This window comes from Oncorhynchus mykiss, chromosome 16 (genome assembly GCF_057628025.1).
Source record: "Oncorhynchus mykiss isolate SJ-2025 chromosome 16, ASM5762802v1, whole genome shotgun sequence".
Taxonomy (NCBI): domain Eukaryota; kingdom Metazoa; phylum Chordata; class Actinopteri; order Salmoniformes; family Salmonidae; genus Oncorhynchus; species Oncorhynchus mykiss.
The window spans coordinates 26,158,513-26,185,229 of NC_143037.1; the positions used below are offsets into that span (position 1 = coordinate 26,158,513).

The following is a 26,717-nucleotide window of genomic DNA, read 5'->3' on the forward strand; positions in this document are numbered from 1 at the left end:
GTTCCCCGCGAGTATCAAGAATGGTCCACCACCAAAGGACACCCAGCCAACTTGAAACAACTGTGGGAAGCATTCAAGTCAACAAGGGCCAATATCTCTGTGGAATGCTTTTGACACCTTGTAGAGTCCATGCCCTGACGAATTGAATTCTGAGAGCAAAAAGGTGTGCAACTCAGTACTAGGAAGGTTTTCCTAATGTTTTGCACACTCGGTGTGTATGATAAATAATGATTTAAGTTTTGAATGCATTTCAAAGAGACTGGCATTGAGGATATGTTCTTGGACTTAAGTTAAAACAGACTGCCTTGTGTTTGAATAGACAAGTTTGTTCAAGCCAACTCCTAGCAGAACACAAGGACATACATGTGTAGTTAGTTTGGCCGTTATTGGAGAGTAATAAACAGGAAAGACCAGCCATACCGGTTTAAGCAGTCCTTTTCTGTAAACGGCAACAGGCTTCTTAACCAGCCTGAACACGAACACATTGGGCATGCACGAGGCCAGCTCTTAAGCCTCCTCTGTATAGCTTAAAACATAGCCTAGTCCCAGATCTGTTTGTGATGTATAACCAACACCTTTAAAATAAATATAAATATATATATATATATATTTTTTTTACAAACAAATCTGTATTTTGGATGTAAATGGCATGTTATGGAAGTGTCCAGACACTTTTTTTTGGCAATTTCACATGTTTTTGAGAAACTTACACCAACTGACAATATACTTCCTCATCCTCGTTCAACAGTATGGGGCCTTGAATAAAACAAACAAAAGCACTAAAAACACCCAAATACAACCTTTTAGAAACGGGAACACATGAAATTGTGTTATTCTGAACTTTATCGGCAAATCGCACAAAATGGAATTTAACGTTACGGATAAAGTTCGGAATGAGACAAATTCACATGTAAAACATCTGAAAGACCTGCATCACAGTACTTTCCATTTCTAAAATTACTTTCGTTAATGTTTTATTTGAGCACTCATACGGCAGAATGAGAAAGTAAATCGCTGGTTGGGGGAAGTTTAGTAAAAACAAGTGAACTAGCAACAAACAAACAAAAACAACCGTTTGGGTACTTCTACAACATGCCATTCACATCAAAAATTCCGATTTAGTTGTAAAAAAAGTAAACTAAGTTCATTATCATGCTAAAGTTTGGCAATGACAATATGAGTTTGCTGTACAAACAGATCTAGAACCAGTGAGAAAGCTAGAGGCATAAATACACTATATATTCACACGAAAGTATGTGGACAAGTCTTCAAATTAGTGGATTTGGCTATTTCGGCCACACCCGTTGCTGATGGGTGTATAAAATTGAGCACGCAGCCATGCAATCTCCATAGACAAACATTTACAGTAGAATGGCCTTACAGAAGAGCTCAGTGACTTAACGTGGCACTGTGATAGGATGCTACCTTTCCAACTAGTCAGTTCATAACATGTCTGCCCTGCTAGAGCTGTCCCGGTCAACTGTAAGTGCTGTTATTGTGAAGAGCAATGTTGAGGAGCAACAATGGCTCAGCCATGAAGTGGTAACTCCCACAAGCTCACAGAAAGGGACTGCCGAGTGCTGAAGTGCGTAAAAATAGTTTGTCCTCGGTTGCAACACTAACTCCTGAGTTCCAAACTGCCTCAAAGCAATATCAGCACTAACTGTTTGTCGGGAGCTTCATGAAATGGGTTTCCATGGCCGAGCAGCCGCACACAAGCCTAAGATCACCGTGTGCAATGCCGAAGTGCCGGCTGGAGTGGTATAAAGCTTGCCGCCATTCGACTCTAGAGCAGTGGAAACGCGTTCTCTGGAGTGATGAATCACACTTCACCATCTGGCAGTCCAACAGACGAATCGGAGTTTGGCAGATGCAAGGAAAGAAACTACTTACCCCAATGCAGAATGCCAACTAAAGTTTGGTGGAGGAGGAATAATGGTCTGGGGCTGTTTTTCATGGTTCGGGCTAGACCCCTTAGTTCCAGTGAAGGGAGATCTTAATGCAATAGCATGCAATGACATTCTAGATTCTTTGCTTCCAACTTTGTGGCAACAGTTTGGGCAAGGCCCTTTCCTGTTTCAGCATGACAATACCCCTGTGCACAAAGCGAGGTCCATACAGAAATGATTTGTCGAGATCGGTGTGGAAGAACTTGACTGGCCTACAGAGTCCTGACCTCAACCCCATCGAATACCTTTGGGATGAATTGGAACGCCGACTGCGAACCAGGCCTAATTGCCCAACATCAGTGCATGACCTCACTATTGCGCTTCTGGCTGAATGGGAGCAAGTCCCTGCTGTAATGTTCCAACATCTAGTGGAAAGCCTTCCCAGAAGAGGTGGAGGCTGTTATAGCAGCAAAAGGGAGGACCAACTCCATATCAATGCCCATGATTTTGGAATGAGATGTTCGACGAGCTTGATGTCATTGCATGCTAGGAATATGGGAACAAATACTTCACTTGACTACTTTAATATATTAAGTGAATTTGTCCAAATACTTATGACACCTTCAAAATGGGGGACTATATACAGAGTTATTTCCTTTCTAAAACATAAACAGATGTATGAATACACACTCAAATAAAAAAAAAGTGACATTCTGTACTGTCGCCTCATAAAACATCTCAAATCCAAAATGCTGGAGAATAGAGACCAAAAAAAATGTGTAAGGTTTACTGTCCAAATAAATACATAGAAATGTTTCTTCAAGTATATTTATTTTATGAAATATTCCAAAGGCACCCCCGAGTATAATTGTATAAAAGCTTTCAATTGAGGATACAAAAACATGCAAACTTCTAAAAAGATATCGTAGAAAATCAAGCGGAACAGGCACAGCAGTGAGATTCCTTGAAACGTAACTGCTCTCTTTCACAAGAACAATTTTGGCACTGACAAAAATCAGATTCTTGGAACGTTCATAGGCATTTAGACATTTTCCTAAAGTAAAAACCTGCATATAAAACATTCAAGCTACACTGAAAAAAAACAAAAAAAACACAGAAAGTGTTTCATGAGCTTGAAACAAAAAGTCCTGTACACACACACAAAAAGCTGTTTTCTCTCAGTTTCTGCATGTCCCAGTTAGTGAGCATTTTTCCTTTGCCAAGATAATCCAGCCATCTGACAGGTGTGGCAAATCAAGAAGCTGATTAAACAGCATGATCATTGCACAGGTACACCTTGTGTAGGGTACAATAAAACACCACTTTAAAAATGTGCAGTTGTCACACAACGCCACAGATGTCTCAAGTTGAGGGAGCGTGCTGAGTGCAGGAATGTAATGTTTTTTTTAGATCATTTGGCAGTACATCCAACCGGCCTCACAACCACGTGTAACCACGCCAGCCCAGGAACGCCACATCCAGCTTCTTCATCTGCAGGATCATCTGTAATAAAGCCCTTTAGTGGGGAAAAACTCATTCTGATTGGCTGGGCCTGGCTCCCCAGTGGGTGGGCCTATGTCTTCCCAGGCCCACCAAATGGCTGCATCCCTGCCCAGTCATGTGAAATCCATAGATTAGGGCCTCATTTATTTATTTACTCATTTATAATTTCCTTATATGAACTGTAACTCAAAATCTTTGAAATTATTACTATTATGTTGAGTTTACATTTTTGTTCAGAATTGATTAAAGGGATAATCCAACCCCAGAAATTAAAGTCATGTAAAGCATGTCAATTTGGGGAAAGCCTGTTCTATCACTGGGTAAAATAAATGATTTAACTCCTAAGTGGTCAGTCTGTGAAAATCGTGTAGGAACGTATCATAGCTACATGGTTCTTGTCACTGGAGATAGTGTTATCCCCCATTACATTTAATAGCGCTTTTAAAACAATTACCTGCACTCCAGATCGCCAAATCTGCCAATAGATGATATGGGCATACTTCTCTAGAACACATCCATCCATTTATACCGGCATCACAGAGTTCATATTTTGCTTAGATGTGCTCACTCTAAACAGTGTATCAAATTATTCAACCCAGTTTCTCCTTCAAGTACCATATCGCAATGCACCCTGTGTGTCTGTGGGAAAGGGCCATAGTTGCCATAGCAACATTCTCTGCACTTGCTGTGGGCCAATGACTGTATGAAGCTCTGGGCAGAGACGAACTGCAAGTTAAACAGGGTTAAGACTCCTAAATTGACAGTGCAGTTTCTCTAGGTGATTTTACAGGTAGCTAGCTACCTCACATGCTGATATGGACTGGCATTAATCTGTTAATCATAGGAATTTGTGGTGGATTATCCCTTTAAGACTTACATGAAAATACAATGGTGGACAACCATATGCACATTGTGAAGTACTACTATGGTTTGGATTCTTATTAATTCAAATAACAGTTTCAGACTTCCTAAATTAAGTTAAAGGGATACTTCAGGATTTTGGCAATGAAGCCCTTTATCCACTTCCCCAGAGTCAGATGAACTTGTGGATACCCTGTTATGTTCCTGCGTGCAGTTTGGAAGTTGCTAACAAGCATTAGCGCAATGCCTGGAAGTATATGGAAACTATTAGCATGCTAGTAAATACCATAGACTTCCAGTCACTGCGCTAACGCCAGTTATCAGTGGCTCGCGATACTACCTCCAAGTTCCTTATACTGGATGCAGAGACAAACGGTATCAATCACAAAGTATTCCTTTTAGGAGACCCCCTTGCACCCACCCAAACTGCCAATCTTCCACCCCTTTGGAATTCAGACAGTGAAATACCCTAACAACCAATCAAAACAGCATGTGAACAGAGAAACACAAATCCAAATTGACTGAAACAGCTGGACAAAGTGGGCTCCTTTCCTAGCGAATAGAACAGCCCCTTTACCAGCACTACGATTTCCTGAGTGTCCTGTCCAAACATGGATTCTAGGATATTATTCTGTATTTCTAACAAGCGTTGTTTGTGTAAAGGCTACTAGGCTTTAGGTACTTTCCCCTAACTAATCATCTCCATAGCTTTGAAAAACTATGGTAAAAACACACACACAACAAAATGGCACATAAGCATTGGTACTGTCCAAGTTGTTTTGACTCAAGTTAAGACATCATAAGCAAAATGTGGGAAGAAAGCTACAAACTCATTTGTACATCTTGCAATATTATAAAAAGGCAAATATTTGAATCAGCTGGCTGTCAAACAGTATCCCTCGTAATGTGGAGAAAGACGAGACTATAAGCAAGACCATGTAAAATCATTACTTTGGTCTCAAAGTAATTACTTTGGAGAAAAAAAAACGCTACTAACAGATACCAGACAAGTACCCAAAAGCCTTTACCCTGCTGAAACCATTGCACCAAACCATTCCCATAAGGACATAAGGCTTTGTGATTGAAAGACACATTAGCTGCAATAGTTATAGAATAATATATATATATATATATATATATATAAACATATGCTATTACAAAGTGGTTGAAAAAGGCAATGCGAATTGATAGAAGCGGATTCCAGTTCTGTGGTTGTGTTTTGGATATGATTAATGTAAAACTGGGAGTTTAAGACCATCTTAAAAATGTGCCTTGTTTTGTTTTAGTGGATTGGGGAGCTACGCTCCATAAGGACTCAGGTGAGTCGAATTCCCAGCACCTGCTCCAACTCCTGTCTTCTCTGCTGCACCTAAGACACAGAAATGTGTATATTTTTAAAGGGATAGTTCACCCAAATTTAAAAAATGACATTAGTTTACTTACCCTGTTCACAGTCTATGGACAAGGTATGACAGAAATCCATGCTTTGATTTAGTTTCCTTGGTACGGTTTCTAAATGCTAACATTTTAGCATTCGTGACACAAATCACAAAAACGCTAATATCGGTACCATCATTTTGAAATCTAAGCAACTTTGAGTCATAATTACATTTTAGATACTTTTGGAAGATTTGGATATGAAAAACATTAATATAGGTACCATGACTTGAATGGGATGTGCCACAAATGCTGAAACCTTTTCATTTTTTGAAACAGTGCCAGAGAAATAAAATCAAACCATGGACTGCGGTCATACCTTGTCCATAGACCGCTTACAGGGTAAGGAATTCAGTGTGTAATTTGGGTGAACTATTCCTTTAACAGTGAAACTTCATGGTAAGCATTTCTTTATAAACGTCGACCAGCCCAACCTACATAAAACATCCTAAAAGTATTCGTACAGGTGTGTCAACCTTGTTCCCTTTTAGTGATAGACCAATACAGAGTGTACTGCACGGATACAACAAATATAGCCCTAATGAAAAATATTGCGACCCATCACCCATCCGATGGTGCTGGATGCCTACCTTAGAGTAGACGTATCGGCCCACAGCTTCTGGCACCCAGGGGGCCTGGTAAAACTCAGTCCTCCTCTCCTCCTCTGGGTTACCTGCCACGTCCGTCATCAACTGAGAAACAACAATACATTTACAGGTAAGTGTACAATACTTCAATAACTTGGTCCACCATCTCAAATCTCCTCTACACAACAAGGAGAAGAGGATATGCATGTGTGTACATTACATTCAAGGCAATGGATTCATATACATACATTCTATTAAGTAGGACAGATGCACAAGTCATTGGATTTATTACATTGTGAAAATATTTGGTTATGGAAGTGTGTGGAAAAGAACCAGAGAGAGAGCGATAGGGAAGGGAGCAGCATTTTGGAATGGAATGCAGCCCTTGATGCCAAGGTATTTACAGTTGGTCAGTACCTTGAGGTCTCGACTCTGGGACTTGAGCCAGTCCTGAATGAAGTCCTGCGGGTTGTTGCTGAAGCTCAACATGAAGTCTCGCTGGGTCTTCAGCTGGTTAATAGACTCAATGGTCTCGTGGATCTGAGAAGAGTCGAGTGAGGACATGCCTGATGAGATACTAGAAATGACATGAAGACCTGTATGTTTTTATAGTTGGAAAGGCCAGCCCTAATAAGCCTGTACCCAGATCTGTTTATAACGTCTTGCCAACTGTCTTGGCTATACAGCACAATCCTATCTGGGACCAGGCTAAGCACTAGCCGTGTTGATTCAATGATTTCGTCATCCATCACCTAATAAGAGAAATGGGCAGATGCTCAAACATTGCACTTCAAACTAAGACCTGAGCAACAGAGGCGCTCCCAGTTTACGAAGATATCTACTCACTAGTTCCGTCATGGAAGTTTTATTAGTCACTCAATGAAAACATGCAGACACTGCTGGCTGCAGCCACTCAAAAGAAAGGGTTATTGCCAAAAGATTCCACTGACTTAAAGCAAGGGTCTGAAACGGTCGGACATTATAGTGGTCAGGGTTCCAGACCTCTAAGGATCAATAAAGTTTATTCAATTCGACCTTCATCTCCAGGGCGGCAATCTCCTGTTGATTGGTAGTGGAGGACAGGAAACTATTCATCTGGGCCTTCAGAGGATCGTCCACCTCCACGTCAATGTCGTAGCACGCCGTCTTCTTCTGGTCGTTCGGGTCCACGCTACAGAGTGGTGAGAATAGAACAGAGACGTATTAAGACAGTCGTAATCGGTTTTAAGGGACGAACACAGAAAAATCCAGATGTAAGAAATGATATCCCAGACTTTAGCCTGACTTTGATATTACTAGGCTATGGTAATAAACTAATGAACATGGGTTTTAGGAACACTTCCAACAGGGCCCGATTCCAATAGGTATTAGATATCAGTATGGGGGCCACAACAAGAACGCAGCTTGTGGGCCGCAAGCTTGAGATCTCTTGGCATATTCCCATCCATTCCGCTCAGATCTATACAAGCACAAGGGGTAGGTGTCGATTTGGGTTTGGTTATTAGCCACTCATACACACCTGATCATGTGATTGATGATGATGGGGTCAGGATGCTGCAGCAGGCCAGCCAGCTTCATGGGAATCTCAGAGAACCGCATACGTGTGCAGCCTAAAATCTGCAGTTCAGACAAGTTAAAGGGGTAGTTAACCGTTTAAGTAAAGCTTATTTTTGATTTACAGAAAAACAACAAAAAACATTCCTTTAGGACAGGGGTGTCAAACTCATTCCATGGAAGCAGAGTTTGATGTTTTGTTATTTTCTTAATTTGTGTTATATTATATGTTCCGAACTGATCAGGGACCTTAATTGATCATTCAAGTACAAGGCAGGAGTGAAAACCCGCAGACACTCGGCCCTCCATGGAAAAAGTTTGATACCTGTGCTTTAGGACAGTGTTTTTTAAAAAAAATCTCTCCTCTGGGACCCCCCAGATGTTTCACACTTTTGTTGTAGCCCTAAACTACACTGAACAAAAATATAAATGCAACATGAAACATGGGACCAACACTTTACATGAGCTGAAATAAAAAGATGCCAGAAATTGTCCATATGAACAAAAAGCTTATTTCTCTTAAATGTTGCGCACAAATTTGTTTACATTGTTTGTGAGCATTTAATCTTTGCCAAGTTAACGGAATATCAAGAAGCTGATTAAACAGCATGATCAATACACCAGTGCACCTTGTGCTAGGGACAATAAAAAAGGCCACTAAAATGTGCAGTTCTCATACAACACAATGCCACAGATGTCTCAAGTGTTGAGCTTGCGTGCAATTGCCATGCTGACTACAGGAAAGTCCACCAGAGCTGTTGCCAGAGAATTAAATGTACATTTTTCTACCATAAGCCACCTCCAAAGTCATTTTAGAGAATTTGGCAGTATGTCCAACTGGCCTCAACCACAGACCACATCTATGGCGTCATGTGGGCGAGCAGTTTGCTGATGTCAACGTTGTGAACAGTATACAGGCTGGGGTTATGGTATGGGCAGGCATGAGCTAGAGACAAAGAACACAATGCATTGAATCAATAGCAATTTGAATAAACAGATTATCATGCCATTCATCCGCAGCCATCACCTCATGTTTCAGCATGATAATTCACGACGCCATGTGGCAAGGATCTGTACACAATTCCTGGAAGCTGAAAACATCCCAGTTCTTCCAATGCCTGCATTCTCAGACATGTCACCCATTGAGCATGTTTGTGATGCTCTGGATCGACGTGTAAAACAGCGTGTTCCAGCTCCCGCCAATATCAAGCAACTTCACATAGCCATTGAATAGGAGTGGGACAACATTCCACAATCAACAATCAAATGCAAAGGAGATATTGCGCTGCATGAGGAAAATGGTGGTCACACCAGATACTGAGTGGTTCTTTTTTACTCCTTTTTCATGATATCCACTTGGTATTTAGTCTTGTCCCATCACTGCAACTCCCGTACGGACTCGGGAGAGGTGAAAGTCGAGAGCTAAGCGTCCCTCGAAACATGAACCTGCCAAGCCACACTGCTTTTTGACACACTGCTCGCTTAACCCGGAAGCCAGCCGCACCAATGTGTCGGAGGAAATACTGAACAACTAGCGACCAAAGTCCACTTGCAGGCGCCCAGCCCGTCACAAGGAGTCGCTAGGACATGCCGGTTGTCAAAACCCTCTCCTAACTTGGCAACGCTCAACAAATTGTGTCCCGCCTCATAGGTCTCCCGTTCGTCTGTGACACAGCCTGGGATCGAACCCGGGTCTGTAGTGATGCCTCATGCACAGCGATGCAGTGCTTTAAGCCGCCGCGTTTTTATTTTTTACATTTTTTTAAGGTATCTGTGAGAAACGGATGCATATCTGTATTCCTAGTAGTCAAGGGCTTGATGACAAGTTGAACCAACTTGCTAACGGCTGGAGGCCCCCGAGGAGATGTTTGAAAATCCCTGCTTTAGGACAACTGTTATCACACACATTCTACCAACCTAAATTGGCTCTACGTAGAAGTTTCATTCATTGTGGAGTTACTTTTGTTTGCTGGTATTTCTGCATGTTTGTGTTGTATTTATGTCAAGTTGACAAAAGGTTGAGAGCTTTCACAATTGCTTTCTAAGGCTACATGACAAGTAATGTTTAAATTACAGTTCACCCCCCCCCAAAAAAAACACATTTTGTTATTGTTTTTATCCCACAAATGTCTAAATTTAATCTGTAATCGATTTAGGACTGTGTGGATTGTTGTTCATACTATATCTACATTAAGATAATTCTGCAGGCCTCAAAAAACATTGGCGACATCCAATTCAACACTGACAATGTTCAATTGAGATGAATGATCCCTTGTGAGGCCCTTTGCTCCACTAGGTGCCATCATGAATAAGTAAGTCATCCCTTTAAGATTTAAGGGCTTGCACCTGTCTGAAGTAGCGGTTGCAGTTGATGTACTCCTTCTCGTGGCTGTCCTGCAGCTTGTTGTTCTTGATGTAGAGCCACAGCGCCTGCATGATGCTAGCCCGTGTCTGGGTGTGTACACCTAGCAGCCGGGCCAGTCTTGGGTCCAGCTTGTACTGTGGGGGCTGTGTGAGGAGGTGGTGAAAGAAGAGGTAAAGGAGGGAGGGGAGAAGGAAAAATGCAGAGGAGAAAAAGGAGGAGGGAGATGAACACACTTCCCATCACATCGTCTCTGTTGGTTACTGGAAATGTAAACATCACTATTCAACCCTCAAAATCAACATGCAGATATTAAACACGTGTTTGAAAGTATAGTACTTCAAATGTGGTAATGCCAGTTTGGCTTTTGAAAATTGGCACGCCTCCACTTCCCTAAAATGAAATACATATTGCGAAAGGGCTGACAGTCACATCTGCCATGCATCCTTCAGTTGACCTTCCCGCATATCTATTATCAGGATCATGTTCATTACGGAAAGCAACGGAAAATCTTTTAAAACCGAAAACAAAAATGTGCGTTTCTTACTGGACAGTTAGTCCCTCCCTGTTTCAGTCAGTTTTCTTTGGTTTGGTGCCTAATTAATAATAATTATTGATTGGATTTCTATAGCACTTTTCTACCAACTGCGGTACTCAGTGCTTTACGTAGTAGGGGGAAACTCACCTCATCCACCACCAATGTGTAGCACCCACCTGGGTGATGCACGGCGACCATTTATGTGCCAGAACGCTCACCACACATCAGCATTCAGTTGGAGAGGTGAGGAGTGATCTGCCAATTAGGAATGGGGGGGATGATTAGGTGGCCATGATGGAATGGGGCCAGGTTGGGAATTTAGCCATGACAACGGGGTTAACACCCCTACTCTTACGGTAAGTGCCATGGGATTTTTAATGACAGGACACCCATTTAAAGTCCCATCCGAAAGATGGCACCCTACGTAGGGCAATGTCCCCTTCACTCTCCTGGGCAATTTGGATCTCCTTAGACCAGAAGCCCTTCAAAACACCACTTCTAGCAGAATCTGGTCTCCCATCCAGGGACCTACCAGGACCGACCCTGCTTAGGTTCACCATAGCTACTCTGGTTTATTGGTACTGTAATGCCTATGTGTTACCATGCCGTATTACACTTCTGTGTGTCAGTATTTACTTCGTTTTTGGAGAGATTGAGATCTTTTCAGTGATAAGCACCATCAATATTAGCAGCACAGATGCACCGCTCTGTTCCAACAGTGGGAAGGATACTCTACACACAGCCTGGAGCTGGTGAGCTGCGGGGGAGCAAGAGATGAGAGTGGGCAGACAGGCTCTGCTCCGGCGCCGCCTCGGATCACACTCTTGCTTCCCCATCGCTAACCAGTCACCACCAGCCTTTATTTAGCTACCCTTTGACTGGTTAGCAAACAAGCTGCTTTACGAAATAAAAACAAAAGCAGCATTGAGTTTAATAGTTTTTCTCCCCCTTGAGTATAGAAAAGTAGGCTGGCTTTGAATGTGTAGTCTCGCTCAACCCTCAACACATTCGCCACTGCATTTCATAGCCAGGTTCTGTAGCCAAGTCTCCCTCTTTTCCTTAGAAAACCGCCTGATTCTAGCCCTTACCGCTCAAAAGGTATGACCAATACTACGGTTGCGTTTTCTTTCCCAAGCGCATTGGCGGGCCGCATTTACATTCATAAACATAGCGCGGGACAGTTCAAAGACTATGCTACTTGCGGACTGGACCGTTAACCATTTGTTTAGGCTACATCTTGTTCAGTCATGTTCTTATTAGCCAACTATAAATCTAAGATTTGTATTTGTCACATGCGCGGAATACAACCGTACCATGAAATGCTTACTTACAAGTCCTTAACCAACAATGCAGTTATGAAAAATATAAACTAAAAGTAGATATTTTTTGTATTATTTTGTAACAAAATAAGGAGACTATATACAGGGGGAACCGGAACCCAAGTCAATGTGTGGGGGTAAAGGTTAGTTGAGGAAATTTGTACATGTAGGTAGGGGTAAAGTCACTACGCAGAGATAATAAAAAAGCGAGTAGCAGCAGTGTAAACAGCCAAGGACTTGTTCAGCAGGACACAATGTTTTGGAACTTTCAGATAGAACTATGCTATGTCGAACAACGCGAAATACATTTGGCCTAAACCCTCCCCTAACCCCAAAATAATAATTAAAACAAAGTGGATAGCAGAGAACATACCCTCACTTCTTAGACAGACCAGAGACTTGGATATGCCGTTTTACAAACGGTTCTTCGTTCTGTAAGCATTTTTATAGCGCACAGGGCTGTGGGCCAAAAGGTTGTGGGTTCACATACCACCGTGGACAAGAGTAGGGGAGGAAAGATCTCCTTTATAGTAAAAGCATTGCCTGAATCAATCATCGTATTTGCAGGCCCGATAATTTTTTGGGTCTTTTATAAACATTTCATGCAATTCTATGTAACTTCACATATTAGTTGAATATCTTTTTAATACCACACAAAATTACAGGCCAAGAATGGACAGAGATATAGGCCTGTGTTCATATTATCATATTTCTCCAATGCCAAATCAGTGTGTGTCTTGTCCGCAGTTAATTTAATCGGAGACGTCATTATGAATCTGAGCATGGTACTTTCAAAAGTTGGGCTTACCTTTCCACCCCAGAAAGTAGGCCTATCTACACAGATAAATGTAAGCTTTAACTGATGGCTACTCTTCTTCTGTGGCTTAACCCAATCAGAGGTCACAAGTGTTTCCAAAAAAGCTGTCTGGGTGAATAGCTTAAATCAATCCATAGTGACAGAATTAGATTACTTCCCAAGCAAAGTGAGCCTCTGAACGACAAAGAAACTAGCTTATTGGGAGGTCAATAACATATTGTTTTTAATAAAAATCTATTATAGCAGTAGCACACTATCAAAGTTGACCTCCGGGCCCTCATCTTCGCGCTCTCCTTCTCAAACTGAACAGATTGTTAGTGAATTTTTTGGACTTGGCCTAATCAAAAATGATTTTAGGAAGGAACCTTTGACTCTCCTCCTGAACTGCCACCGTAGCCCTACACAGCACAGTCATTGGGTAAGCAGCACACACACACAAAATAAAGTGTTGGATCAGCAATAGCAGAGCAGGCTGGGGCTCAGGGTTGGAATATCCATTGCCGTGTATTAAGCAGCCTAGTTTTATTTACACCATCCCGGCAGCAATCTTAGAAATATAACTTTGCTCTGTCCCTCTAAACATGCACTCTGTAGCCTATACGCTACGGATCACTTGATTGAGACCACACCAATTTGCCTATAGGAACACTTGATATTGAGCACCCAGTGGAGAATCAGAGATGAGGGGCGGCATCAGCGCACATCGATATACAGCCTAATGAGCAACTAAATCTGAAACACTGAGAAATATCGAAATTTCATCAAATTACATAACCCTCCTCTGCCTGGACTATAGGTAAAAAAAAATAAAAAAATAAGACAATGACCCAACACACATCTAGGCTGTGTAAGGGCTATTTGACCAAGGAGAGTGATGGAACACTGCTTCAGATAACCTGACCTCCACAATCACCCGACCTCAACCCAACTGAGATGGTTTAGGATGAGTTGGACCGCAGAGTGAAGGAAAAGCAGCCAACAAGTGCTCAGCATATGTGGGAACTCCTTCAAGACTGTTGGAAAAGCATCCCAGGTGAAGCTGGTTGAGAGAATGCCAAGAGCGTGCAAAGCTGTCATCAAGGCAAAGTGTGGCTACTTTGAAGAATCTAAAATATATTTTGATTTGATTAACACTTTTTTGGTTACTACATGATTCCATGTGTAAATTTCATAGTTTTGATGTCTTCACTATTATTCTACAATGTAGAAAATAGTCAAAATAAAGAAAAACCCTTGAATGAGTAGGTGTGTCCAAACTTTGGACTGGTACTGTATATGCCAGATTTCTGTTGTTGGGAAGAGAATAGGATGTTATGCAGAAAAATGTTGGTAGGACAAGGCTATGGATGTTTGTGCACATCGAAGTCAGTGTTTTATGTTTACTATTGGTTAATGAGGCAATACAAATGTGATGTGACTAAAATGAAAGGGCATTTATAGTAGACTAAAATGGCCAACTGCCATTATTCAAATGACAAATGTGACTAAGACTTAATAGACTAAATCAAATTTAAGTGCACAAAATATACACTGGTGTGTGTGTGTGTGTGTGTGTGTGTGTGTGTGTGTGTGTGTGTGTGTGTGTATACCTGGTGGTCCAGCATTAGGAGCAGGGTGCATTTCACGCTCACGTCCCCTGGTCTCTTCACCTGGAAGCCATCTGTCTCCTGGGTGGTGGGCATCCTGTGCCACTGAGAGAATACAGAGAGAGTTTAGAACTGTGGGTCATATTAATTAGTGCAAAACATTTTGCAAACAAAATTAAAAACAAATTTATTGGACAAGTTTAGCAACTCCCTCCACATTTCGGCTTGTTTTGTGCCTATTGAATACAACCCAGAGTCATGTTCATTAGGCACCAAATGGTAGAAAAATGGACAAACAGGGAGGGTCTAACTGCACTTGTCCAATAAGAAACTAATTATCTTTTTCCCCGATGCAAAACATTTCCCGTTGTGTGCCCGAAAGAACTTGACATGGTGCAAAAACAGCACACTAACACCTATTCTTCTTTAGCGTGGGTTTTATTGAGATTTTCTTCGTGCAAGCCGTTCTGTACATAAGCACCAACACCATTCGTAAGATCAACATGGCTGTGTGCTACATGCGTTTGTATATTGGAGTTTCATTACAGTAAGCCTTTCATTACCCAGGCTTTTTTTTGTTCATGTCTGACCAATTGAACAGTAATGGCAATTTGAACGCTTGTTCAGGGGTACCTTTCTAAAAACGGTGTCAATGTCGTTGACAAAGTATGTAATGGTGTCCTTCATACCTCTACCAAGTGGTTATCAGGTCCATACAGTTCCTTATCGAGCTCAATGACCAGACTCTTAAAGAAGGACGAAAACTTCCTCTTCTGTTTCCCAGGCTAGGAAAAGAATGTGAGGAAAGAATAGAAGAAAACAAATAATTCAAACTGGTATTTTTGTTGGGTTTTACAGTGTTTTGCTACAGCTGCATTGTTTGGTACCTACCACATCAGGGGGCTGTGGCTGGCGAAAACCTAACATTCTGGGAGAAGTTGGCTAAGTTTACACACCCCCCCCCCCCCCCCCCAACAAAACTCACCCCTGCCAATGACGGTTTGCGCAACATGTCCCCTCTCACCCCTTCCCTCTCTCCTTCCTACACACGCTCTAACCACTGAGGCAATGGAAAACAAGAAATACATCCCCCCCTTTTAATGTGGCTGCAGCCAAGCCCAGTCATTGCATGCGTTCCAAATGGCACTATATTCCATATATAGTGCACTACTACCATAGGGCTCTGGTTAAAAGTAGTTCACTATATAGGGAGCCGTTTGGGATGCAGTCAATGACTGTCAGCTGGAAGATGAGAAGTATGAAGGGTGCATGTCGACTCATGGCACGTAGCAGAAAGAACGAGCCATGGTTTCAATTCCTTGTTTCGGAGAAAAGAGGAACATGAGAGAAAAACTGAAAAAAAACATCTGGCTGGGTAGTGTAAGCCAAGGACACAGGCCAACAGAATGGGAGAATGCTGAAGTTAAGTGCCTAAAATATTTTGAGAGAGGCTCAGGTAGTAAATTGTAAAAAAAAGGATTAGATTCAGATTAAATGGTAGCGGCGAAAACAATACAGTGCCTTGCGAAAGTATTCGGCCCCCTTGAACTTTGCGACCTTTTGCCACATTTCAGGCTTCAAACATAAAGATATAAAACTGTATTTTTTTGTGAAGAATCAACAACAAGTGGGACACAATCATGAAGTGGAACGACATTTATTGGATATTTCAAACTTTTTTAACAAATCAAAAACTGAAAAATTGGGCGTGCAAAATTATTCAGCCCCTTTACTTTCAGTGCCGCAAACTCTCTCCAGAAGTTCAGTGAGGATCTCTGAATGATCCAATGTTGACCTAAATGACTAATGATGATAAATACAATCCACCTGTGTGTAAACAAGTCTCCGTATCAATGCACCTGCACTGTGATAGTCTCAGAGGTCCGTTAAAAGCGCAGAGAGCATCATGAAGAACAAGGAACACACCAGGCAGGTCCGAGATACTGTTGTGAAGAAGTTTAAAGCCGGATTTGGATACAAAAATATTTTCCAAGCTTTAAACATCCCAAGGAGCACTGTGCAAGCGATAATATTGAAATGGAAGGAGTATCAGACCACTGCAAATCTACCAAGACCTGGCCGTCCCTCTAAACTTTCAGCTCATACAAGGAGAAGACTGATCAGAGATGCAGCCAAGAGGCCCATGATCACTCTGGATGAACTGCAGAGATCTACAGCTGAGGTGGGAGACTCTGTCCATAGGACAACAATCAGTCCTATATTGCACAAATCTGGCTTTTTTGGAAGAGTGGCAAGAAGAAAGCCATTTCTTAAAGATATCCATAAAAAGTGTCGTTTAAAGTTTGCCACAAGCCACCTGGGAGACACACCAAACATGTGGAAGAAGGTGCTCTGGTCAGATGAAACCAAAATGGAACTTTTTGGCAACAATGCAAAACGTTATGTTTGGCGTAAAAGCAACACAGCTGAACACACCATCCCCACTGTCAAACATGGTGGTGGCAGCATCATGGTTTGGGCCTGCTTTTCTTCAGCAGGGACAGGGAAGATGGTTAAAATTGATGGGAAGATGGATGGAGCCAAATACAGGACCATTCTGGAGGAAAACCTGATGGAGTCTGCAAAAGACCTGAGACTGGGACGGAGATTTGTCTTCCAACAAGACAATGATCCAAAACATAAAGCAAAATCTACAATGGAATGGTTCAAAAATAAACATATCCAGGTGTTAGAATGGCCATGTCAAAGTCCAGACCTGAATCCAATCGAGAATCTGTGGAAAGAACTGAAAACTGCTGTTCACAAATGCTCTCCATCCAACCTCAATGAGCTCGAGCTGTTTTGCAAGGAGGAATGGGAAAAAAATTCAGTCTCTCGATGTGCAAAACTGATAGAGACATACCCCAAGCGACTTACAGCTGTAATCGCAGCAAAAGGTGGCGCTACAAAGTATTAATTTAAAGGGGCTGAATAATTTTGCACGCCCAATTTTTCAGTTTTTGATTTGATAAAAAAGTTTGAAATATCCAATAAATGTCGTTCGACTTCATGATTGTGTCCCACTTGTTTTTGATTCTTCACAAAAAAATACAGTTTTATATCTTTATGTTTGAAGCCTGAAATGTGGCAAAAGGTCGCAAAGTTCAAGGGGGCCGAATACTTTCGCAAGGCACTGTATTTCTGAGCAGTGAGCATACACTCAACACCATACTTATTTGGACAGTTAAGTAAGAAAATTGTGAATTTGGCTATGTGAATTGTGGATTTGAGATCAAATGTTTCCTATTAACATCTAGAAATGAAGGCACTTTATGTACTTAGTCTCCTCCCAAAATAAGTAATAATATTAGGTCAGTCACTAAATTCTGTATGTAAAGAAAAATAGGCAAATTGGTTTCCATCAAACTGACTTTTTGCAGATAAACAGCTGTGCATGATGACGTAGTATCGATATTTATTGTACATTTGCATAAAGCTCATTATCGTGCACTTTATCCACCATAAGTCATAAACGTATGAACTTTAAAACTTATTTCAGCCTATAAACTCTGCAACTCCCCATTTTAAAATCTCATGACTCCAAGCTTCCCAGCGAGATGGTTTAAATTAACATCCATATTTGCGCATAAAAGCATATCCACCGCAAATGTCGCATAATCCATTTCACCAACATCAACAATTATCTACCAAATTTCCACCAGACCTGCCACTACTTTTTATTTTATTGTTTTATGCGTCAGGCAAATCATCTGCATGAAATGGTTGTATGGAAATGTGGTTATGACTACATAGTGTTTGTGTCTCTACAAACTTGTTGGATGCATTTGTAGTGGAGATTTGATCTAAAAAGTTGCAACATACACTCCGAACATAGTGTAACGGAGATAAGCGAGAGGTCATATGCACCAAAATAAAGCTGGAACATATTTTCTGAAATGTATGCATTACAACAGTTAATGGTTTTTGATCATGGCTGCAGCTTTAATGTGTGGCCCCTAATTTTCCCATTTCTGTCTAATCGCTGCAGCCTCCTATACAGAATGTTTCCAACAGAAAATTCCATTGACACTATTTGGATAGTCCATCTGTAGATGGTCTATAGACGCTCAATTAACTATCAACAACATTTTAAATTACTATCAACTAACCCCTAAACTGAGATATCTACTTCAGCACTCATCCTCCACATACAACACCCGTTCTGCCATTCACATTCTGCTAAAGGTTTTCCAAAGCGCACACGTACCTGGGTCACTCATCCTTTCAGTTTGCTGCAGCTAGGTGACTGGAACGAGCTGCAACAAACACTCAAACTGGACAGTTTTATCTCCAGCTCTTCACTCAGACTCAAGCGTGGACACTAACTGACAGTTGTGGCTGCATCGCGTGATGTCTTGTTGTCTCTACCTTCTTGCCATTTGCGCTGTTGTCTGTGGCCAATAATGTTTGTACCATGTTTTGTGTTGCTACCATGTTGTGCTGCTACCATGTTGTCGTCATGTGTCGCTACCATGCTGTGTCGCTACCATGCTGTGTCGCTACCATGCTGTGTCCCAGCCCCAGTCCCCGCAGGAGGCCTTTTGGTAGGCCGTCATTGTAAATAAGAATTTGTTCTTAACTGACTTGCCTAGTTAAATAACTCCCTTTTTTTTATAGTTTGTTTTGGTTGCGTTTCAGATAATGTTTTGCCCAGTAGGAACAGAATGGTGAATAATATAGTGTCCTTTTGGAGTCACTTTTATTGTTAGTAAGAATAGAAGATGTTTCTGGACACTCCTACATTAATGTGGATTCTACCATGATTGTGGAAAGTCATTCATGAATCATGAGGAGTGAGAAATGTAGAGGCACAAAGACCATACCCACTGAAAAATGCTTACCTCCCCTGTTATTGGTAATGGTGAGAGGTTAGCATGGTTTGTTGTAGGCCAACCTCACTCATCATGACTTTTCTTAATCATGGCATTATCAAGGTTTATTTAAAAAGGTGTTCAGAAACATCTTATCTACTCATTTAGAAAGAAAATCACTCTGGTCAAATCAATCACTTTTCTGCTCCTATTGGGCAAAACATAACTCAAAACACAAACCTAAATCGAGTTTGTCGAGTCAGAAGCTTGATGTACTCTTTGCCTGCTAGGAACATGGGTCCAAATACTACAATTTTTACTAATAAAATGAATTTGTCCAAATAATTATGACTTCGTCAAATGGGGCGGGGGGGGACTAGATATAGAGTGACTTCGGAAGGAATTAAGACCTTTTGCACATTTTGTTATGTTACAGCCTTATTCTAAAATTGATCACATTGTTTTTTTTACACAGTATCTACACACGATAACCCATAATGACAAAGGAAAAACAGGGCAAGAAATGTTCGCTAACTTATAATTTAAAACAAACTTACAATACCACACTTGCATAAGTATTCAGACCCTTTACACAGTACTTTGTCGAAGCACCTTCGGCAGCGATTACAGCCTTGAGTCTTCTTCAGTATGAAGCTACAAGCTTGGCACACCTGTATTTGGGGTTTCTCCCATTCGTCTTTGCAGATCCTGTCAAGTTCTGTCAGGTTGGATGGGGAGCGTTGCTGCACAGCTATTTTCAGGTCTTTCCAGAGATATTCAAATCAAGTCCAGGCTCTGGCTGGACCACTCAAGGAAATTCAGAGACTTGCCCCAAAGCCACTCCTGCATTGTCTTGGCTGTGTGTTTAAGGTCGTTGTCCTGTTGGAAGGTGAACGTTCGCCCCAGTCTGAGGTCCTGAGCCCTCAGGAGGAGGTTTTCATCAATAATCTCTCTGGACTTTGCTCCGTTCAGCTTTCCCTTGATCCAGACAAGTCTCCCAGTCCCTGCCGCTGAAAAACATACCCTCAGCATGATGCTGCCACCACACTTCACCGTAGGGATGGTGCCAGGTTTCCTCCAGACATGACGCTTGGCATTCATGCCAAAGAGTTCAATGTTGTTATCATCAGACCAGAGACTTGTTTCTCATGGTCAGTCTTTAGGTGCCTTTTCAGAAATGCCAAGTGGGCTGTCATGTGCCTTTTACTGAGGAGTGGCTTCCATCTGGCCCCTCTACCATAAAGGCCTGATTGGTGGAGTGCTGCAGAAATTGTTGTCCTTCTGGAATGTCCTCCCATCTCCACAGAGGAACTCTGGAGCTCTGTCAGAGTGACCATTGGTTTCTTGGTCACCTCCCTGACCAAGGCCCTTCTCCCCAATTTCTCAGTTTGGCCAGGCAGCCAGCTCTAGGAAGAGTCTTGGTGGTTCCAAACTTCTTCCATTTAAATGGAGGGCACGGCGTTCTTTGGAACTTCAATGCTGGACAAATGTTTTGGTACCCTTCCACAGATCAGTGCCTGTTATCCCTTTGTCATTTTGGGGTATTGTGTGTAGATTGCAGAGGATTTTTGATTTAATAAATGTCAGAATAAGGCTGTAACGTAATAAAAACAATTTAAAGTCAAGGGGTCTGAATACTTTCCGAACGCACTGTATAAAGTGCTTTCATTTCTAAACGGTAAAACAGTATGCTTGAAAATCCCCTCGAATGAAAAGGTGACATTTTGTACTGTCGCCTCTTGAAACATCTCAAAACCCAAAACGCTGGAGCATAGAGCCAAATTTTAGGTTCTGTCCAACTACATATGGTGTTGATTGTACATCGCAAAAATAACATGGTGTTATACGAGTATGACAAACAAGCACTATGGATGCAGTTTTATTCAGGTATCGTTTCCTCCGCTTTAAAAAAAAAATGGTTTCCCTACATGGTGGACAACGAACAATACCTACTGGCTTGTGACTTACGACTAAGCTTTGGCTAGAAATACGATTCCATTTGTCTTGTGTGGTTTTAGGTGGGTGACGTCACAAGTTTTACGGTAGCTACCACTGGCGTCAGATAAACAGACACCGTTGGCTCACTTACATCCTCAAGGAGTTTTCCCTCCACCCTTAGTTCCCAGGATGACACTTTTTCTGCCTCTTCGCCTTCTGGCTTGCCGGGAGTGTAGGTGTTGGATATGTAGATCCTCAACTTGCGCTTTTGCTGAGAGGGAGAGGTAAACAAGAGCACGCATCACAACCTTACAAAGAAAGTGTTTCCCATACCTATACCAATGTTGGGGAGGCCTCCCTTCCTAGTTCTCTTGCCTGAGAGACCTAAAATAATTTTTGTAGATCTAGACAGAGTAAAATAATTTGACATAAAATGGATGTTGCCCTGGATTTTGCTTCGGGAGCCTTTGTATACTGACTGAAGAGGAATCTAAGGGGAAACACTGGAAGACCAAATTGTGTTAATTGATCAATGTATGATTATTATCTTACAATACCATACATACAAATGAGTTTGAGCTGTACCGTAATGGGCTTTTTGATGGCTTCCTGGATCTCCATGCGTTTGCGGGCGATGGTCTGGTCCAGCTTCCTCTCAAAGGCCAGCAGGTCCATATAGGCCTCAGACTCTGGAACCAGGTCTCGTATCTGGAACAAGGAGGTTTCAATATGTGGGGGATATGGGGTCTTCCTCCCCTCGGGAATAAATGGATCGATCCAGAGCCATATAATGTATGCATATCTGTGGTTTTAGATCAAACTATTATTTTTCAAGGGGGCAACGTTTATACTCACCCTCTGTGGTAGCACCTTGTCGGCCATCCTGCGCCTTTTGCTGCAAAAATCGAGACAAGGTGTTAGATCTTCACAAATCTTTAATGGCATATTGTAAGGCAATTAGAATGTTGGCTATTTAAACAGAAACACCTTTATGATGATAGCTACACTATTCCACACAAGGAAAAGCTAGAGGATTGGGATGTGTTCATTCAGGTAAAAACGTACCAAAATGTTTTGCAACAGAAAAAGTGTGTTTCTTATTGGACGACTTCAGATGGTACTGCCACGTTTCAATATGTTTTCTTCCGCTACGTGCCTACTGAATATGACCCTGATGCCTGTTCAGGCTCACAACTCTTTGGACCCAAAGGCTAACACTTATCACAATTGAATCAACAAAAGCTTTTGTTTTCTTTGATCGAATTAAACTAGCTCACCCTTGCTTAACAAGTAAATCCAATTATTCAGGGCCTTGGAGAGCCTTTCACTTTCAGCCCTTGGTGCAACTCGCTAATCAAGTGCCAAGTATCTAATATATACTGAGTAAAAATAGAAAACACAACATGTGAAGTGTTGGTCCCATGTTTCATGCGCTGAAATAAAAGACCCTAGAAATGTTCCATATGCACAAAAAGCTTATTTCGCAAAAACGTGAACAAATTTGTTCAGAACCCTATTAGTGAGCATTTCTCCTTTGCCAAGATAATCCATCAACCTGACAAGTGTGGCATATCAAGAAGCTGATTAAACACTAGAGCTGTTGCCAGAGAATTGAATGTTCATTTCTTTACCATAAGCCACCTCCGTCATTTTAGAGAATTTGGCAGTACAACCAAACCGACCTCAACTGCAGACCACGTGTAACCACGCCAGCCCAGGACCTCCACACCGGCTTCTTCCCCTGCGGGATCGTCTGAGACCAGCCACCCAGACCGCTGATGAAACTAAGGAGTATTTTTGTCGGAAATAAAAGCCCTTTTGTGTGGGGAAAAAACATATTCTAATTCCCTGGGCCTGGCTCCCCAGTCCCACCCATGGCTGCAAACCTGCCCAGTCATGTGAAATCAATAGATTAGGGCCTAATAAATGTATTTCAACTGACTGATTTCCTTATATGAACTGTAGTATTAAGTAAAATCGTTGAAATTGTTGCATTTACATTTTTGTTCAGTATATTTTGAAAACTACATTCAAAAACACAAGACCCTTGCAGTAAATCAAAATGATAGAAATAACCACCAGACATCCATTCTACCGAACATTTACAAGCAGATGACCTCATTCCATTTTGAGGTAAAAAAAAAGTAAGATGCCCTTGTCCACGTGGCTCTGTCTGGCAGTGGGGCATGGTCATGGGACGTCTTCTTTGTTTTTAACTCCTCTGTGCAGCAGACTGTGTGGAGCAACAGACAGACCACTGACTGAGAGGACAGGGGTACAAAAGAGTCTTTCAGTAGTGTCCCTATACCACCGTCACTATCAAAGACACGGAAGGTCACTAAAGACTGTGACCGTCTGTCTTGTGTGTCATTAATGTACCACCACATGGCTGACTTCTAGTACTGTGGTGTACACTTAATGGTCATAAAGGGCTTGTACTTGTGTGTGGGGGATCACATGGTGCTCTATTGGTTGGGGTTACCAGATGCATTATCATTGACAGTAGTGCAGTTAGGTTGCATGTCTTCATGACATGAAGTATTCAGCATTCAAACTGGATCATTAATTAAAAAATAACTGCCTGAGAATTCACCAAGAACGATAACCTGGTATAGACAATAGCCGTGTCCAAATAATCATACTAGCTTTCTAAATAGTAGGCCATTTAGGCTTGCGAAATTTCAAAAAGCGAGTATGCTTTAAATTCCAGGATGTTCTTTTCCTTTCGGCTTTTAATCTAGCTGCACATTTTTGAGGAAGAAAATAGTATTTCCAGACTCACATGTGTGTGACAACAGCTGATAATGAGATAAGGGCACACGTTGTACCCAAAAAAAACGAATGGCGGGAATCAGCGCAATTTCACATTAGATGATGCATTCTCAGGATGGGTGAGCCTAGTATGTTGATATTTGTTGCTTACTGCATTCATTGTTACTAAGCAGTATGTTCTAAATAGTATGTAGTTTGATTAGTAAATAGTGTGTAGTTTTAGTAATTAAGTAGTAGGCATGACAGATTTCAGACAAGGCCAATGTCTGGCAAGACCAAATATATTTTTGTACAGCCATAATCCTCAGTCATGGTTAATCAATATGGTGTACAATGGTGCCCCACAAACCCCACCACCACTACAACAACCCCGATGTCCCCTTTTAAAAACCGACTGTGTGCCCCCCAGACAGTCCACCCAACCCCTAACTCACCCACGCCTTGGGCCTCCCAGCCCCCCCTGCGGTTGTTGTTGAAGGAATCGCTTTCGAGAGGCATCCATGGCTGATTGCCCCATTCCTATGCGTAAGGGCATGTTCCCGCCCCCATAAGAGGGTCCAGGGCCCCCAATTGGCCCCATCGGGATCCCCCTGTTGGAAGGCATACCAGGGTGCTGGAAATTAAAAACACAGGGGGACAGAAAGGGGTTACATTAATGGCAAACTGACAACATTCTTCCTCGCTGAAGTGATCAATGTTTGTTCTGATATCTTTCAAAGCGGAACCATGTATTAGTAACACAATATTACATAGCCTAACACATTATGCATGAACTAGCTACATATAGTCATGCATACAGCGGTGATGAAAAAGCTTGCATTTTATGACTGCCTGTTAATTTGCAAACATTGTTTTCCAACAACTGACAGTGGTCAGGAAGCAACCACGTGATGTATGATTAGCTGTATGAAGCTAGCCATAATAAGGATTAGCCACAAGAGTTTAATTTGCAGTTGGTCTTTAAAATAAAAGTTTCCAATGGAAAGTAATTCAAACGGACAAAAAAAAATTGATATCAAGTCCAAATATGGCATGATAAGGCTAGAATATCTTTATATAAATTAAACAAAAGACAATTAGTTAATATGAAATCACATTGGATGTATTAGACTTTAGAATTGCATTTGGGGCATATTTACATGCAGTTTAAAACCTAACCTATGGACCCATTAAATTGACTTTCACGCAACACAACTGTAGAGTTGACACAAATATAAGCTTCTTAGGTCTTACTGTCGGATTTCAACTGTGGGAAATCACCCTTCCAGTCAGTCTATTGGACATCCATATGGCACTGTACAGCAGTTAAGAGTCCCACAATAAGAGATAAGACGCTAATATTTGAGTATGACTGAGTAGGCTGATACCCCATTTCATAGGTACAACATCCAACATTATTATTCCACTATTTGTATCCGTTTGAATCACTTTCAAAGGGGGACGTTTATTTTGAAGGCGAGCCGCAAATGACACTATTGTGGCTAGCTTCACATAGGTATGATCAACTACTCATGCCGCGGTCAGTTTTTCACTTTCTTGAAATGCGGAAGTTGACAGATTCAATTACAAATCAATATACAACAGATGAATAGGAAACGTCAATTTTCTAACTGCAGTAGCTGCATTGCCACTTGTCTGACATTCACAGCAGTGTCTAGCTAACTTTACTAGCTAGTAGTTAGCCTAACCCAACACTGTTTTTGTAACATGATAACGTTATACAGTAACGTTGCCTAACTTGTCACTAAGTAATATTACTTGCCATATTTTAGCCAATAAAGCAACGTTATCACGGTAAATTCTATTATATACAATTAGTTACAAGTTAGCCGAGGGGAAACCTCTCGACAAGTTACCTGATGGTACTGGGGAGTGGCATTCATGGCTCGGAAACCCGAATTCTGTTGGATTCCTGGCATCCTCATTCCACCGCCTGCATGTCCAGCGTTCATGGGGTTAACACTGGGGTTCATCTGAGTAGCCGGAAAGCCCCCTCTTGAAGCCATTTTCGGAGCTACAAGTGGTGGTAGGTCGCCGTGAAGTTTTCGGTGTTGAGAACAAGCTGTCTTGCTGATAGTACACAGGCCAAACGTTTATTCTCCACGCGTGTTGACAGTTGTGTAGCTAGCAACCAACGCTAGTAAACATTGCCAATAAAAAGCTAGCCAACTGAGCGTAACGTTACTAACGTTAGCTAGTTAACCAGTTCCGGGGTGTTTATTTGCAAGTGATGACCGACGGTCGCTTTACTCCTTCCTACAAAGTGGTATATTTGTCTCATCCCCTCCCCCAAATAGTTGAATTTGTCAGGCCAATTTATATTAATGGTCACAAGAGCATGTTGAAGAGTCTGTCCAATGTCTGAAGATAGAAGTGTGTGCGCCGTGTCAACTGCCAGTGCCGCCTCCTACTAGCTAGTTGTTGCCAGATTGGCTGAAACCATAGAGAATGACAGAGGCCTCTAGTGGTCAAAAGGCCATGTTCGCATGGGCAGCGCCATTGAGGGCTTCCACTATTTTAATTTAGTCAACTGGGTGAGACTTCCAACTTCATTGGCTGATCCCTCCTGGTGACCCTGTTGGAGTCATGTCCAGCCCAGTCATCAGAAGGGATCAGCCAATCGTGAATAATAAAATTGACTACTTCAAAATGGAGATAGCCTCAATGGCACAGATGCTATAATGGCACGGATACAAAGATGAGTCCTATCTCTACAGCTGAACCTTTTGAAAGCTCCCTTTCT

General features: G+C 41.8%; 1 protein-coding gene across 2 annotated transcripts; it reads right to left on the bottom strand.

Annotated features, from left to right (window-relative positions):
- Positions 1-2,694: 2,694 nt before the first annotated feature.
- On the bottom strand, positions 2,695-26,560 carry smarcd2 (SWI/SNF related BAF chromatin remodeling complex subunit D2). 2 transcript variants are annotated; one of them, XM_021565424.3, is made up of 13 exons: positions 25,831-26,560; positions 24,409-24,587; positions 22,058-22,097; positions 21,788-21,910; positions 21,354-21,473; positions 15,143-15,238; positions 14,457-14,558; positions 10,178-10,339; positions 7,797-7,894; positions 7,313-7,448; positions 6,695-6,817; positions 6,281-6,382; positions 2,695-5,622 (listed from the first exon to the last, which is right to left on the bottom strand). In XM_021565424.3, the coding sequence occupies exons 1-13, from the start codon at positions 25,978-25,980 to the stop codon at positions 5,569-5,571; spliced, it is 1,485 nt and encodes a 494-aa protein (XP_021421099.2). In that variant the 5' UTR covers positions 25,981-26,560; the 3' UTR covers positions 2,695-5,568. The 2 variants fall into 2 exon arrangements, with proteins under 2 accessions (XP_021421099.2, XP_090058538.1); XM_090202412.1 differs by lacking the exons at positions 21,354-21,473; positions 21,788-21,910; positions 22,058-22,097; positions 24,409-24,587; positions 25,831-26,560 and adding an exon at positions 15,439-15,579.
- Positions 26,561-26,717: the final 157 nt, after the last annotated feature.